Source organism: Synchiropus splendidus, chromosome 1 (genome assembly GCF_027744825.2).
Source record: "Synchiropus splendidus isolate RoL2022-P1 chromosome 1, RoL_Sspl_1.0, whole genome shotgun sequence".
Taxonomy (NCBI): Eukaryota; Metazoa; Chordata; class Actinopteri; order Syngnathiformes; family Callionymidae; genus Synchiropus; species Synchiropus splendidus.
In genome coordinates, this window is record NC_071334.1 from 11,885,627 (window position 1) to 11,899,936 (window position 14,310).

At 41.2% G+C, this 14,310-nt stretch overlaps 2 protein-coding genes across 4 annotated transcripts in view; both read right to left on the reverse strand.

Annotated features, from left to right (window-relative positions):
- Nucleotides 1–50: 50 nt before the first annotated feature.
- On the reverse strand, nt 51–6,199 carry lpar3 (lysophosphatidic acid receptor 3). The gene is made up of 3 exons (XM_053881306.1): nt 6,073–6,199; nt 3,706–4,460; nt 51–804 (listed from the first exon to the last, which is right to left on the reverse strand). Exons 2-3 carry the CDS (start codon nt 4,445–4,447, stop codon nt 476–478), a joined length of 1,071 nt encoding a protein of 356 aa, XP_053737281.1. The 5' UTR covers nt 4,448–4,460; nt 6,073–6,199; the 3' UTR covers nt 51–475.
- Nucleotides 6,200–7,694: 1,495 nt separating this feature from the next.
- mcoln2 (mucolipin TRP cation channel 2) overlaps nt 7,695–14,310 on the reverse strand; it is a 16,372-nt gene continuing 9,756 nt past the window's right edge. Inside the window, exons 13-14 of one of the 3 annotated variants that reach the window (XM_053853694.1) lie at nt 12,484–12,617; nt 7,695–7,991 (exon numbers count right to left, since the gene is read on the reverse strand). In XM_053853694.1, the coding sequence (XP_053709669.1) occupies nt 7,955–7,991; nt 12,484–12,617 (171 nt within the window). In that variant the 3' untranslated portion in view covers nt 7,695–7,954. Of the gene's footprint in view, nt 11,408–12,483; nt 12,618–12,849; nt 12,947–14,310 lie in introns of those variants that run through there. The other 2 variants (XM_053853692.1, XR_008413673.1) reach the window with 2 other exon arrangements.

Below are 14,310 nucleotides of genomic sequence, written 5' to 3' on the forward strand. Positions count from 1 at the left end.
AATTGTACTGTGTTGCCAACATGACTCTGGTATGGTTTGTAGCACACATCGCTTAACACTGTCATAAATGTATAGGAATTAACGGCCCATGCAAGCAGATGACGTGACAATACTTCAGCGAAAGAAATTTAATGGTTCCTTGAGAGGCCGCAACAGGATACATGCATGAGCGACAATTACAACACAGGTAACAATGCAAAGGCAGTACCAGGATAATGACAGTATTGTTCCCGCAGGCGGCAACGACTGAGCCTGTGAACTTTTAAAGGGGATATCGTCCTCCTTGAACCTCACGCCCCTTTGGGCAAGGCTTTAAAACCGTTAGAAACTCCTTCAACTACGACAGAGATGAGGAGTTTAACATAAACATAAATAAGAAGCACATTTTGTAAAAGCACACACACGTCAAACCCAACAAACGCAGGTCTATTCAAGTCAACTTCAAAAAAAGTGAAGTTCGATGCAAGCAATATTCTCATGACTTGAGAATTCCCTCGTCGTCGTTTTTCATCTCCTCAGAGGGAGGCTGACTGGTGCCGGTGTCCTGAGCCGAACTCAGCGGCCTGGCGTTGGCCTTTGTCGACCGCTGCCGCCGCGTGCCGTTGCCGATGCAACGCATAAGATTCTTGAAAGTTGCCCACATTTCCTCGTCCTTGTAGGAGTAAATGCAAGGGTTCATGACAGAGTTCAAGACCGCCAGCAGGAGCAACCAGCGTTTTAGCTTCAGCACTTGACACTTCTGGCAGTCCAGGCCGTCCATCAGTAGAACAACCAGGCCTGGCGTCCAGCAGAAGACAAAGGCCCCTGGAGGAAAAGAGAGGACTGTTAACCATGTAGAACTTTCAGTACATTCTGCTCAGCAGGTTCTCTTCTGCTCATCCATTCATCGTTTCAAAAATATGATAGCATTGTCTCATAGTTATGACACGTCACAGTCTCGTCGTCTGATTTACTGTCACATGAGCGGCACACAGACAAACCACGCAACCAGAGACGCCACAGTCCTGGCTGCTGTTTTAACCCCTCCTCGGCTGAGCCTCTGCAGTTTCACTAGCACCTGAAAATTCCTCTCAACTTAAAGAAATTCAAACCAATGCCAATCCATTCCACACTCCACAGCGCATTTACACCCCGACTATCTTGATAAATCTCACACCTGAAATCTGTGACTGGTCAAAATTTTTTGGTTTCAACAGACAGCATTGCTCAATGTTTAGCTGCACTGAACTGACTTCTCTATTTAAAGTTAGAGGAGTATTGAAAGAATTCACTTTTTTCAACGACTTATCTTGGAGCTGGTGACACTGAATACACACAATGTCATGTAGTCCTTTATCTTTAAACACAACAGGAAGGCACAGAAGATGGTAATGTGACCTCCTGAACCAGATGGATTATGGCATTTTTTGGCCGTGAATAGGAGCCAGACTTGGGTGCAATCCCATACAAAGTCATTTTGAACAGACCACGTGGAGCAGCCTTCATTCCCCACATGCATTCATGAGGCAACATGAACACACTGGAAAGGTAGGTTCACACCTAGCTCAATATAGTGACACTAGTGACGTTGCTGGCATCTGAGTGATGGTTGGTTTCCAGCAACAGGAACTACTGTGCCTGTCTTGCAAGTCACTTCGTATAAAAAGTAGGTCAACCTGCGGAGGGTGAGGCTAAAGTTTGTGGAAAGTCAAGATGGCAGGTCATAGAGGCAGAACTGTAGCCTTTTATCTACTGTGGAAATTTGATAAAAACAAAAAAAGATTCGGACGACGCGTCCCGGGGCTTATCAGATCTGTCAGAGGAGCGTCGGCATCATTCAAGCTGTAACCCTGCCGCCCCAAACGTGTACAGCCCACAGCCATATTGGGAGCTGGGCCTATACATTGACTTAACATTTAAATCAATTTAAATCAAAAGAAGAAATCCATTCCTGTTGTCATCATCTTCACAAGTGAAGAACATGAAGGCCAGACTAAAACTACAGCAAGTCACTCGCCCACAGAAGCAACGTAGAAGTTGTTTCATACGAGGTGAGTCTTGTTGACAAACACACAACGCATGTTCAAGACAGTGAATCTGGAGCCTCGGTTTTAGTAGTTCCGATCCCGCTGTGGCAAGACGAGGCATGTTGAAGGTCAACAAAACCCTTATTGTGTGTAACGCCTAACAAAGTGTGCTTGGCAAGCAATCCAGACCGCGAAGCAACCAATTAGCCCTCTATATCAAACATGTTTGGGCACAATTCAGAGCCTCCGAAAGGGTTTTCAGGAACTGAAGCAAGGGCTGCAAGCAGCAACTTGCCCAGACTATGAGCATCTCTCCCGCCCCAACACAAAACAAGTGCTCCTGACACACACAAGCATCGAGGTCAGGGCATTGTTCTCAGCGCCAGGAAATCCAAAAAAGGATCTGCTCTTCATGAAAGCATTGAAATCTCTCTGTTCTTTCAAGCCGTTTGGACACATCGCAGAAATCAGAACCGTTTAGACAGTTTGGATTTGATTCTCACTTCCTCAAAGGTCACAGCTTCGAACGTTTGAGAGAATCGTTGATTTCATTAGCAAATAGTTCCAGACATTCTGAAATAAGCATGGAGCGTTTCAATCAATGCTTCTTTGATCAAATCAGGACTTCTTTTTTTTGCCACCGACGTACATGGAGGGGTTCAGCTCTCTGCTAACATGACGGTTTCTACAGCTCTAAACCAGTTTGACAAGTTTCTCTTGCTTCTGAAAAGTGAGTTAACAGTTTCAAACTGAAATCTCAAACACACACACACTTAGACAACGTGGAAAATTCAAGCACAAGTTCTGAGACCAAAATATTTGGATTGTGACACTGCTAGCTGGCCGTTTGACATTTTTATAAATCACCCTCCAACAACACCTCCTACAAGAAAGGGGCGGTAATGCACCTAAAGCAAGACTTTCGGGTTAGAAAAACCACTCTGACGTCAAGTGTGGTTTCTGATACACATTTTTTCTTCCTTATACTCAGTATTAAATGCAATGCTGAAGCTTCAAGAGTCCAAAACCTTTGAGAAAGACAAGAAATCATTCACAATTCTGTGAATTTATGGTTGTCGATCCCTCTATCAAAAGGTGAGTTAGTTGTGGCCAAACAACAACCATTGTACCTATTGAGTTTCCTGACAACAAACCTTCTGAGGGCAGCCGGAATTATGAATCATAATGTCGAAAGGCTGACTGACTTTAGATGAACTGTCATTAGTTATTCAAGCTGATGTTCCAGCTATGAGAAACTAGGAAGGGTGCAAATAATTTATATTTTTGCATGACAATATTGAATATCAATATTTATTTCGCCAGGATCAATATTTTCTTTTTCTTACTGGATTTTTTTTTTTTTCTGCAGAGACGGCAATGTTGTGACAACGTAATCGTTTCTGGGTAAACAGAAGGGGAGTCGAGCTCCAGCACGTCTCATAAAGGTATCACGAATGAGTTCACTAATATTCTCATCAGAGTAACCGATCGAAAACACGAGCTTCACGAATCAAATTTTCATTTTCAAACCCCAGTCAAAGAAGAGTCAAACATACTCCAAGGACTTAACCTTTTTTTGTAAGTATCTCACATTTGCTATTTCCATTAGTGCGTGATCCAACCTCTGTTATGCGCTTTGTCCCGGTACAGCAGAGGTATCACACATCTAGTCTTAAGGTTTAAAAGAAGAAGCACTTACCAAGCACCACCATGACCGTCTTGATGAGCTTTATGGGGGTCCTTCTGCGGTTGATAGATCCGCTGGTATGTGACATGAGCATGGTTGTCTTCTTCTTCACGTACGTGTAGATCCTCACGTAAATAACAACCATCACCAGGAACACAACCAGATTGGACACCGACCAGAATATCAAGTAGCTCTTGCTGAAAATGGGAGCCAACTTGGAGCAGTCCTTCAGGTTGCAGATGCAGTGCCAGCCCAGAATGGGCACGGCCCCCAGAAAAATGGAGATCGCCCACACCAGCACGATCAGCAGGGTCACCCTTCTCTTCGTCAGGTTGCTGTGGACTTTCCAGTTCATGACGGAGATGTATCGCTCCAGAGCAATGACCAACAGGTTGGCGAGCGATGCAGAGAGGCTGACATCGAGGAGCCCTTGGCGGATGAAGTATTTTTCTACTGTGAGTGTTCTGGACACCTCACCAGTGTTGAACATGAGGTACACATAAGCGATTCCGGCCAGGAAGTCCGAGGCGGCCAGGTTGGCGAGCAAATAATAGAACGGGTAGTGGAACCTCTTGTTGGTGATGACGGCAGCTATGACCATAAGGTTGGAGACCAGGATGAAACAACAGAAGATAGAGCCGACGACCTGGACCAGGATGAGTTGGGTGGTGTTCCAGTTATCATCTGCACCAATGTTGTTGTAGAAGAATCCCATGGACTCATTATAGTGACAACTCTGGTTCTGGTGAGCCATTTTGAAAGGGGGTCTACCAAAGGATGACAAAAATACATGAAAAAACATCAGGACCTAAAAACATTGAAAAAGACAACCCGTTTGTAAAGGTGATGCTTCTTCTTCCAAAAGGGCCATTTTAGAACCAAGGGGCAGCTGTGTTTCTCACCAGAGCATTGTGTGGTGTTCAAATGAACTGTACAGATCATATCGGGTACTGAAACTGAGGCCTACTGGTACCTTCATGAGAACAGTCGCATTCAAGGAGGAACAGCTACAATGAGGTAACGGTCAATAATGTTGTTTTAAATCAACATTCCAAGCTTGGTTTGGGACTAAAGATGGTGATGTGAGCTTATGTGTTCTCTAGGATGGTTGGAAAAAAGAAGAGTAAGTATGATAAAGGAGCCACATTCACTCATATGCACTGAGAATTGAAAAGTGTGGAAGTCAGACTAAATATTGTTTGTTTAGTTCCTTTCTTTGACCACACGAAAGAGGACATGTTTTTTTCCTCGTAGCGTAGTTTCAGCCAAAGCTGTAATTAAGGTTTGTCTACTCTGCCATCATCTGCATGACACACATATAATCCCTGTCACTTGGTCTTAGTGTCTCTCATGTGCTATAGTGTTTTTGTCTTGTTTTAAGCGTCAATGTTAACTTTTAAAATAAAAAATTGTAATGCTCAGTAAGTTTGCGTATTTTCTTTCATCATGTTTATTTGGTCTACATTTTTTTAAGTACAGTTTATATTGAATGTTTTCTGCCTCTAATACAGAATTTTTATTTGATGTATGAATCAAATAAATTAAGATTCATAATAATACAAATGGAGGAGACAAATTGAAAAGTACCTATCAATTTCCTTAGCATTAACAATTTTATTATTATTAAAGTTAATATTACTTTAATATTTATTCACAATAATCTCTTATACCTATTGTTTTTTATTCATATTTTTTTTCCTTCAATGATATGCACTTTTTACTGTAAAGTAAAAGTTCTGACCTTAAGCAACATCATTAATTTTATATTTATTGTAGGGTGTACAGAATGAAACAAGTAATAATAATAAAATGTTTGTCTGTTGTATAAACTGAAAGACTGGAATTAAGGAAATGTTATTGAAGTCTTGAAATGTGAACGATTAATATGAACATTTAAATTGAACCAACAGGGATACTTTAATTTTCCTCTTTCATCTGATAGAAATCCACCGATTCTGTTTTATTTTTCATCTAATTCTTGATGTTTCAGCACAAATTTAATGTCTTACAATATAAAACAATGAAAAGTTACTAATTTTATGTTCCAACAAAAACACACTTAAATCATAAAAACAAGAACACTGACAAAATGTATGTGTTGTATGACATTTAATAACATTTAAGTTATTTCGACACCTGTTGTGTTTTATTGCGTTGCTAAGAAAAACGCATAAAACTTATATAAAAAGAGCAAATTGTGTTCAGCTTGGTTTATTAAGGGTGAATTGAATCTGATTCACAGTTGACGACCAACAGGAGGTTGGAGTGTCGAACTATCAAGAAAGGTGAGTGTCGCCAGTACAGTTTTGTCCACAGTTTAAGTTGTTATGCAACTTCTCGTGAGCTCAAGCGACAGACGGGACGAGCAGGTAAACTTACCTGAAGACCGCGGCAGAGAAGCGGAATCCTTCCACGGAGGCTTCGCTACATTGAGCCCCTCCAGGTTTCTGTCCACGCGAGGAGCTGACTGAACAGAGTCGCCGGGTAAACTCAAGTGTTGGAGCGGCATCTGGAGTCCCCGGAGTTGTTTCGAGGGCGTGGACCATCCCGCCTACTTTTAAATTCCTCCGGTCGCCACGGCAACTATCAACGGCGTGTGTCTCGGTCCCTGCGTCAGCCGCCATTTTGAATGTTATCATCCTCTGCGGATGCTACTGTCAGTAGCTACATTTAAGATAGTTGTAACGAATATTTAGACAGCCTAAAGTCTATGTGGATACTGATGTCGTACGCCAATACACTGTTTTTGTATAGAATATAATACAAGACAAACCAACACATTTACTTAAGACAGTTGTTTTGCTTTATTTTGAACATTGTAAATGTGCAATGACGGATAGTGAAAGCAAATTATAATCGCTTAAATAAGAACAAAAGCGAGTTTCTATTCTGATGCTTGTTAACTCATCACTGGCAAAATAATGACCACCAGGTTTATTGTCGTTGTTATCAGGTTTCTAGTTTCTAAGTGATGTGTCACTATCACAGCACAGTGATGACTGAGTCTAATTTTCAGCTGTAAAATTTGATAAGAGTTCAACAGAAAACTGTGTTGAACACGCCCATCGCTACAATAATATTAAACCGGACCGGGCCACGTCTGGACACGAGTAAACACAACCCACTTACATAATGTTGTTTGCTAATCTAGGTGGCTTAACACATGTTTTGAATAAGCTTTAATATTTGACGTAGGATTAAAATGTACTCACTAAATGAACCAGTTCTACTTTGACAGACACCATATTTATTGCAGATGATACTGCTGAATTATAATATTTAATGAAAAACGTACATTGCCTAAGGCTTCTCATTCTGTGTTTGCTTTTGTGTTCAAAGGGTTGTGGGTTTGAGAGTATTTAAAATACACTCAATTCAATTCATACAAACTTTCAAACAGATCTGTAAACTGAGACTAAGAATTTCACAACTTGTTTTACATGTTTTTCTTATCTGTGACCTTCGATGAGTGACAAAAAGTCTCTGGAGTGTCTCACAAATAGAGTCAAAATGGGTTTCATGAGCCCTGCAGGTTTCAAGTCAGACTCTGTCCCGGCCTCAAACACCAGGACAAATAGTTTGGTGGTGAGGATGATGAAAAAGCTTCTCCCAAAGTTCTTCCTTGGTGCACCAACCTGAGTTGGCTCACGATGCCTAGTGGACACAGTCCCACTGAGGTGCATCCATGATGGAAAGCATGATGGGTGAAGCACATCATTTGTGTTTGGTCATATCAATGTTAAATCCCTCTATTTGTCTTCCATCGTGCTTGAGCTTGTTTAAACAAGTCCCTATCCAGATAGACTGAAGTGACTCACGCCCAGGTTCCTGGTCATAAAACACTCCATTCTTATGCAACTTCACCTTAAGCACTTCATTGCACAATCACACAATTCGGTTATTAGTTCTTTGCACGTGATTCTCATCAAAGATCAGCCAACAAACAAAACCAAACTCACAGAAGGAATATAGAAAGATTTGCTTTAATTTAGACACATCAAAAGAACATTTCACAAGTGTTGACAAACTACTGAACACAAAATTGTGCACGCCCAAACAGGACACGTAAACTTCACAACAATCATCTTGGTCCCGAGTCACATGGTCAATGCTTTCGTATTGTCATTTGGCAAATGTATCAAAACATATTTGTTTTTCAGACACTCCAAACCCAGAGTCTTTATCAGACGAGTGTTATGCAGTTCCAGTTCTGAGCATCTCCGTCATTCCAATCATTTTTCCTCTGTTTTTGCACTGTCTGTCAACTTATGAGAATGATGTCATCACTTTCAGGGACCCTGGAATGACATGAAAGCATGTAAGTCAACCAAGTATGCTGTTTGAGATCGATGTAGTAAAATCAATGAGACCGCTAAGCCAAAAACTCCCTAAACAAAATCCCATTTTATCTTGGCTGGAAAAAAGCGACTGCATGATTAAAAGGTTTCTATTTCTCAGTTCCAAACACAAGTTTACAAGATAGAGGATTTGAATCTGATACACTATTTGTGAAAGTGAAACTTTTTTTATTGGGGTTAGATTTACAAAGAACGTATTTTTACATCATTTCCCATACAGAGATACCAAATTTGAAAAGTAACTAACAAGAACACAAAAGAGAGACATTGTTCAACTCTTTTTTTCAGCCCTCACTCCCTTTCTCTATAATACAATTCCACTTAAACATGAAATTTCTTCATTGCATCACGGCCATCCACCTGTTTCTCAAAAACCGCCAGCTGATGTTTAACTGGCACTTCCTTTTTCCTTCTCATTCAACACTGAATTCAATGCTGTGACAATTGTTGGATCTATTCCCCTTTGCCCTAAAGTGCTGATATGACATGAGGAGCCATTGAAACAAGGAGACAAGGAGTTATTTACAAGAACCTTGTAAATAACATAAACTGACTTCACAAGTGCATTTACTGCAATAATTGTGTTTATCATGGGCATGAAGACACTTGATTCATCTGGCGACTACACTAAGTATCACAGAGGAAAGATCCTCAGTCGATTCTATGTGGATGAAATTTCATCTAAAATCCCATTAAGGCAGTGGGAAAGAGACTGATCTAATTCTAGGCAAAAGGATGTTGCTCCGCATTTACCGGCTACCGACTACAAGAACAGAATCCAAGAGGCCTAATGCGCCCAAGCTAACAACGTTAGAAAATCCTCCGTAAATAACTGGCGATTCCACATTGAGTCCCAGAGTGGGAGATACCTCCCTTCTTAGCGCATAAAGATAACTCACTTCTGAATGAGCAGTTGCTTCCTGCAACACTTAGCCAATGAGAGGACGAATGCTATCTGTTACAAATTAACTTTACTCCAGCAGGATACATACATCATGAAACATCTCTCAATCCCAGGGCAGGATATTCAATTTGGAGAACAGAATGGGAGCTCACAAGTTGTTTTCTTTCTCAGACTTCTTCTTCCAGTTGCTTACGCTCATGTGAGCTGGTGTCACAGTAGTCAAAGTGAAGATGTAAGAGTAAAGAGTTGCCTGTCCCCGCAAACCTCGCGGTGGACTGTGTGGCTATCCTCGACATGAGACATGTCACAGTGTTGTTGAACACAGTCAACAAAGATAAAATCCAGACCTGAATACTAAAAGCGTCGTCACAGAAGAATATGTCACGCAGAGACACACAAGTCGTGCTCGCATTAACACAGCCATGATCTCGGGGAGCACACTTGAAATGAATGAATGTTGATTTTAAGAGTGAAGCAGGAGTTTACGACTTCCTGGCATCAGAAAAGAAGTGGGTCAAATCTCCAGACCATCTTTAAAACGTCAGAAAAATGCATGGCCATGACCTTCTTATCTGCAGAGAGTCCACAGAGGTCAACAGTAATCTCAGAAACACTGAAGAATCTCTGGAGTGTCCTCTCTCTGGATTAGCCAGGCTCAGTATAACAGAGCTGTTCTACCAACTGGCACAGTAATGGACTGACCAGGCCCAGAAAATCAATTTGAAGCTGCTTATGAGAGCCAATTTCATATCCTAACGCAATATAGTCTTTCCTAGGAAGACACACATTTTCTCCAAATTATCCTGTTTCTCATAAAACCATGAACCATAAACCAACCCAACTATTTCCCTGATCCAACCCAAATGTCCTGTCAAACACCATCCTATGTTTGATGTGCTCGGATTGTTTTGCGCTCAAACAGACCTTTTGTTGAAACCTTTGTTGCAGGAAATACTTTGATATCTATGAAATTTACAGATGCAGTTAGTAGAAATATTTTGCCGTCATTGAGTAATAATTCACCTGTCATTTAAACTATACGTTACTGAAAGTCATCTGTCAAAAAGGGTTAGCGCCACTTGGTAATCCAAATGTGCGTCCTGGTTACTGCAGCTACAAATGAGACGCAAGCCATGGAATGGAAAGAAGTTATTTCAATGTTGTCAACATTATCTTGCACGGCAAAGCAGATAAAGAAGAGGAAGACAAAAAAACAATTTATGCAAAACCCAAAAATAAAATATTCTAAATTTTTTAAATGTTCAGATCTCACATGCTTAACATCTGACAAACAGATATATATTATAGTGCACTGTAGCAAGCCTGGATTAGCAAAAAAAAGTGGCAAAATAATTTTTAGGGCTGTAAAATGCAACTATATATAATTGAAATCCTATGTAACAAGTTGGATAGGGTTCATAACTGAAGTACATTACTGTAACAACATCTTGGTAAAATAATTCTTTAGCCAGAAGCGTTTTGGCTGAAGAACAGCCAGAAATGTGCTTCTGAAAGCACATTTCAACCTGGCATGTAAGAAACCTCAGCCGGCTTTGGTGAAGACATCATCATTGGACAGAGTTAAGGAGGATGCAAATAACAACTGAGCACAGTAAACAGAGGCAAAGTATCTGTGTTTGAATAAAACTGACATATGCAGCGGAGAGTTGTTTGAATGATACCGCACAGCCTCAGCCATGACCACCACATCTAATCTTACAACCAACAGAAACGAAGCCAAAGTAACTGGTTTGCTCTGGATCCACACGCTCAGATGTGAGTGTCGATCGCAGCCTGTTTATTCTGGAGGCAGCGCAGCAATGCTTGCCTGCAGGGTGGAGGGGAGCTTCCCAAGCTACAACCTCAGCCTCTCTGTAATCAGCCATGGCTGGGTGTGTCTGCAGAGCTGCCACCACTAATTTCATTGCCTCCTGACCGCCACAGCCCCGAGCCAAACCATGGCGTGGAGGGAACTCCGCTTCACCGTGGAGCCAGTTGATGACAGAGATTCCATTATATGTAGGGACATCGCCAAAAGTACAATGTCTCTGTGTGGCAAAGGCACAGTCGGACCACGTCGATTTAGCCAGGGCATGGAGACACCTGAAGAATTGGCTTTATACATTGGCTTACGTTGAATAAGTTAACAGTATGTTACTCATCTTTGTAGTACACTGAAGTCGTATGCCAGTGTATGTCAGGGTATGTCCCGCATATGCGGCAAGTTGTAGGCACGTTATGCAACTGTTGACAGAAGTTAATCAATGTATTAGTAACCTGTGTTGAATAAATGACCAATGTAGATGTGTTTCTATCTTATGGCTAGCATTTAATGGTCAGTCCTTGGATCCCTCTTGCATCCACATTCACGGACAGGAGACTTCTGCAGGTTTTCTTCGGTGACTTGATTCATCCAGCTGCAGGAGTGTTGTGGGCAGTGTTGCATAATCGTCTGCCATATGCAGCCACATGCCAGAAAGAGATTGGGCAAATGGTGAGAAACCGCAACCACCCAGCACATTCAGTGGTATTATCGGAAAGCTCTATGTAAGTTTGGGATGCCATATTTCATAAGCAGTCTGGGTAGATTCTTCTTGCGTACTCTCGGAACTGGTCCATTTACCCCAGGCCATTATTCATTAGAGTTCTTGCTCGGGTTGTGGCTAATGATTAGATTGGCTCACGGGTTCCAACTGACTCACAAGGTAATAAAAGTTTGGATACTCACTCACTGATAAATATTAATCCATTTGTCTGTCTGTATCGAGCCAACACACACACACCAAGAGCTCCACTAAATCTGAAGGACATGTCTTAAACTCAACAGCTCAAGAGATGAGCATCCTGATCTTATAGAACAAACTCTTCATTGTCCTTTACAAGTAGTGCAAGAACTGCTTGCCCCCTCTCTGGCATCCAAGGCAAAAAACATTTGGCTGATACGACTGATTTTGTTCACTCCCATGGCGCTGCCTATCGCAGATATCGGTACCCTTATCGGCCTCCTTTGGGATGGACAGCTATTTCTGAACTTTTAGCGTTGAAAATGCCCTTACATGGGTGGAAACGCACCATAGTACACCACAGTATGTACAGTGTCTTCTGCCAATCTGAGGTTGAGATGCAGGGGGCAGCAGCTAGCAAAGCAGCTCCAGCTTTCCTCACTCCAGAAACCCATGGGATGCTCAGCTCAGCTAGTTGGACCCCATTCACACAAACACGCCCAAGCAGGGGTTTCTCTTGATGTGGCGGGGCATTGGTTCCATTCTAAGGGGCTTCTAGTGGACTAAGCTTCTCATCTCCCTCATAAGAGACAGTCCAAACATCCTGCAGCGAAGGTGACATGTCACCCGGTGACTAGGAGATTGTTATGTTCACGAATTTGTGAAAACAAATTCAAAACACCGCAGACAGCTCCTGATGGTAAGTAAGAACCAAAGGATTTATGCGGCCAGTTATATCCAGAGTCTTGTTCTTAGGGTCTCTGTGAGTGGTGGAACCACCATCGACCAGTAAAAGCCGCCATACCTTTGACAGCAGGTGAAAAGGGAGTATTTGGTCCTGAGGCCCGCTTGACTGCCCGCCTCCAAGTCTGGACCTTCCTTCTGCTCTTTGAGGAACTTTTGGAGGTCAGTCACAGGAAAGCCATTCTTCTGGTAATTCTGTTGGTCACATGAAAACAATGTATTTTTAAAAACGTCACTGGTGAGAGTTCATGTTCAAGATGGCAAAATGAAACTACATGCACAAACATGTGTTGCAACTGTCAGGAAACGACAAAGGAAGAGGAGAAACAAAGGAAATCTCACAAGCAGACCAGCGACACAAAACCGACAACAAGACAAACAAGCATATCAACATCAACAGAAGCAGAAAAACAGGAAAGTGCGTTACTGTATCAGATGCATCGTGGCAAGCTTGCAGAATCCACAGAACGGTTAATGTGGACAGTTCCGTGGTTAGTTTCATCAAATGCGTCTACGGTTCAATCCTACAATGTGATGACAAAACAATGACAAAGCACCATCACCTTGCTGACCTTGCTGTATTTATTCTCAAGTTAAAGGGGGTGGTTTTCACAAAAGCTCTGACACTATGCTTTCACAAGCTTTTGCTTATGATGATGGAGGCGCCTCTTCATGCATTTACAGCTCACTTGACTGAAGATAAGCTTCACTAAGTCATGTGTGAAATAAACAGCGTATTTGTTCAACTACTCTTTCAACACGTAGACTAGACAGGATGTCTGTTTTGACCCCAAGCATCTTACTGGCCCACACTTCCTTCCTTCACATCTCATTGCTTCTGCTCCATTGTGTGGCAAAAAGATTTACTATTGCTACTCATATCTGTGTTCGGTTCAATGGGGCAAATGAAGCAAGTCCAGTTATTTAAATACACTAAGATGTTGTGTACAAATGAGAGTCCTTTAATATACATCTGCCCTATTTAAACCAAGTAAATTGACACAATGCATCAGTACTGGAACTGTGCCACTAAAGACTGACAAAACTTGAGTGTAAACAATACCACATTCAAGTTAGAATACAACCTTTGTTTCGCATGTACATCATGACATGATATTTCACTTTACTGGTGAAAAAAAAAACAGCTGCAGAAGAACACAATTTTAGCGTAGTTTGCCCCAAACAATAGCTGTGTATTTTATGTGATGATGATGATTTATCAAATGAATGAAAGTATTTCTGTTAAAATATGACCAATAAGTTGATGTTTTTCCAGAGTTAGATGACTCGAATGCAGCTTCAGGAAGCTTGTCTCTGAAGGACCTTTAAAAGGTTTTCAAACATGCTCATAAATGAAGATTATAATTAGAATCCACCCATTATTGTTAACCCTTCCATTGTTCTACTTCCTGTTGCCACGGTTCTGCTGGCTCACTTCCACAGCAAGTTCACATTGTCTTGAGTGATTCTCAAACCTTTTTCTGGCTCAGTTGGGAGGCAGACAACGCCGGATAAGAGAAAATAAAGAAGACAGAAATACGTTCCTTGCCTTTTAATGGACCGAAGGTTCCACTTTGAGTTTTGTGATCAAGAAGAACTGAGAAAACTGCAGTCTGTGGATAAGGCTCAAATTTGGTGAAACTTTGACATCAAACGAAAGTTTAATTCTTCTGTGATCATTTATTATTAATTGTGATATTTTCACTAATATTATTAAGACCTACTTCAATTTAAAAGTAGAATTGTATCTTTGATTTTTCTTTTCTATTTATGACTTTTCCAAACTAAATGTAAACAGAACATAATATAATTTCATTCTACTAAATTACAAAAATATTTTTAAAATTCAATATGCATTTTCCACACACTAAATGCATTAAATCATTTT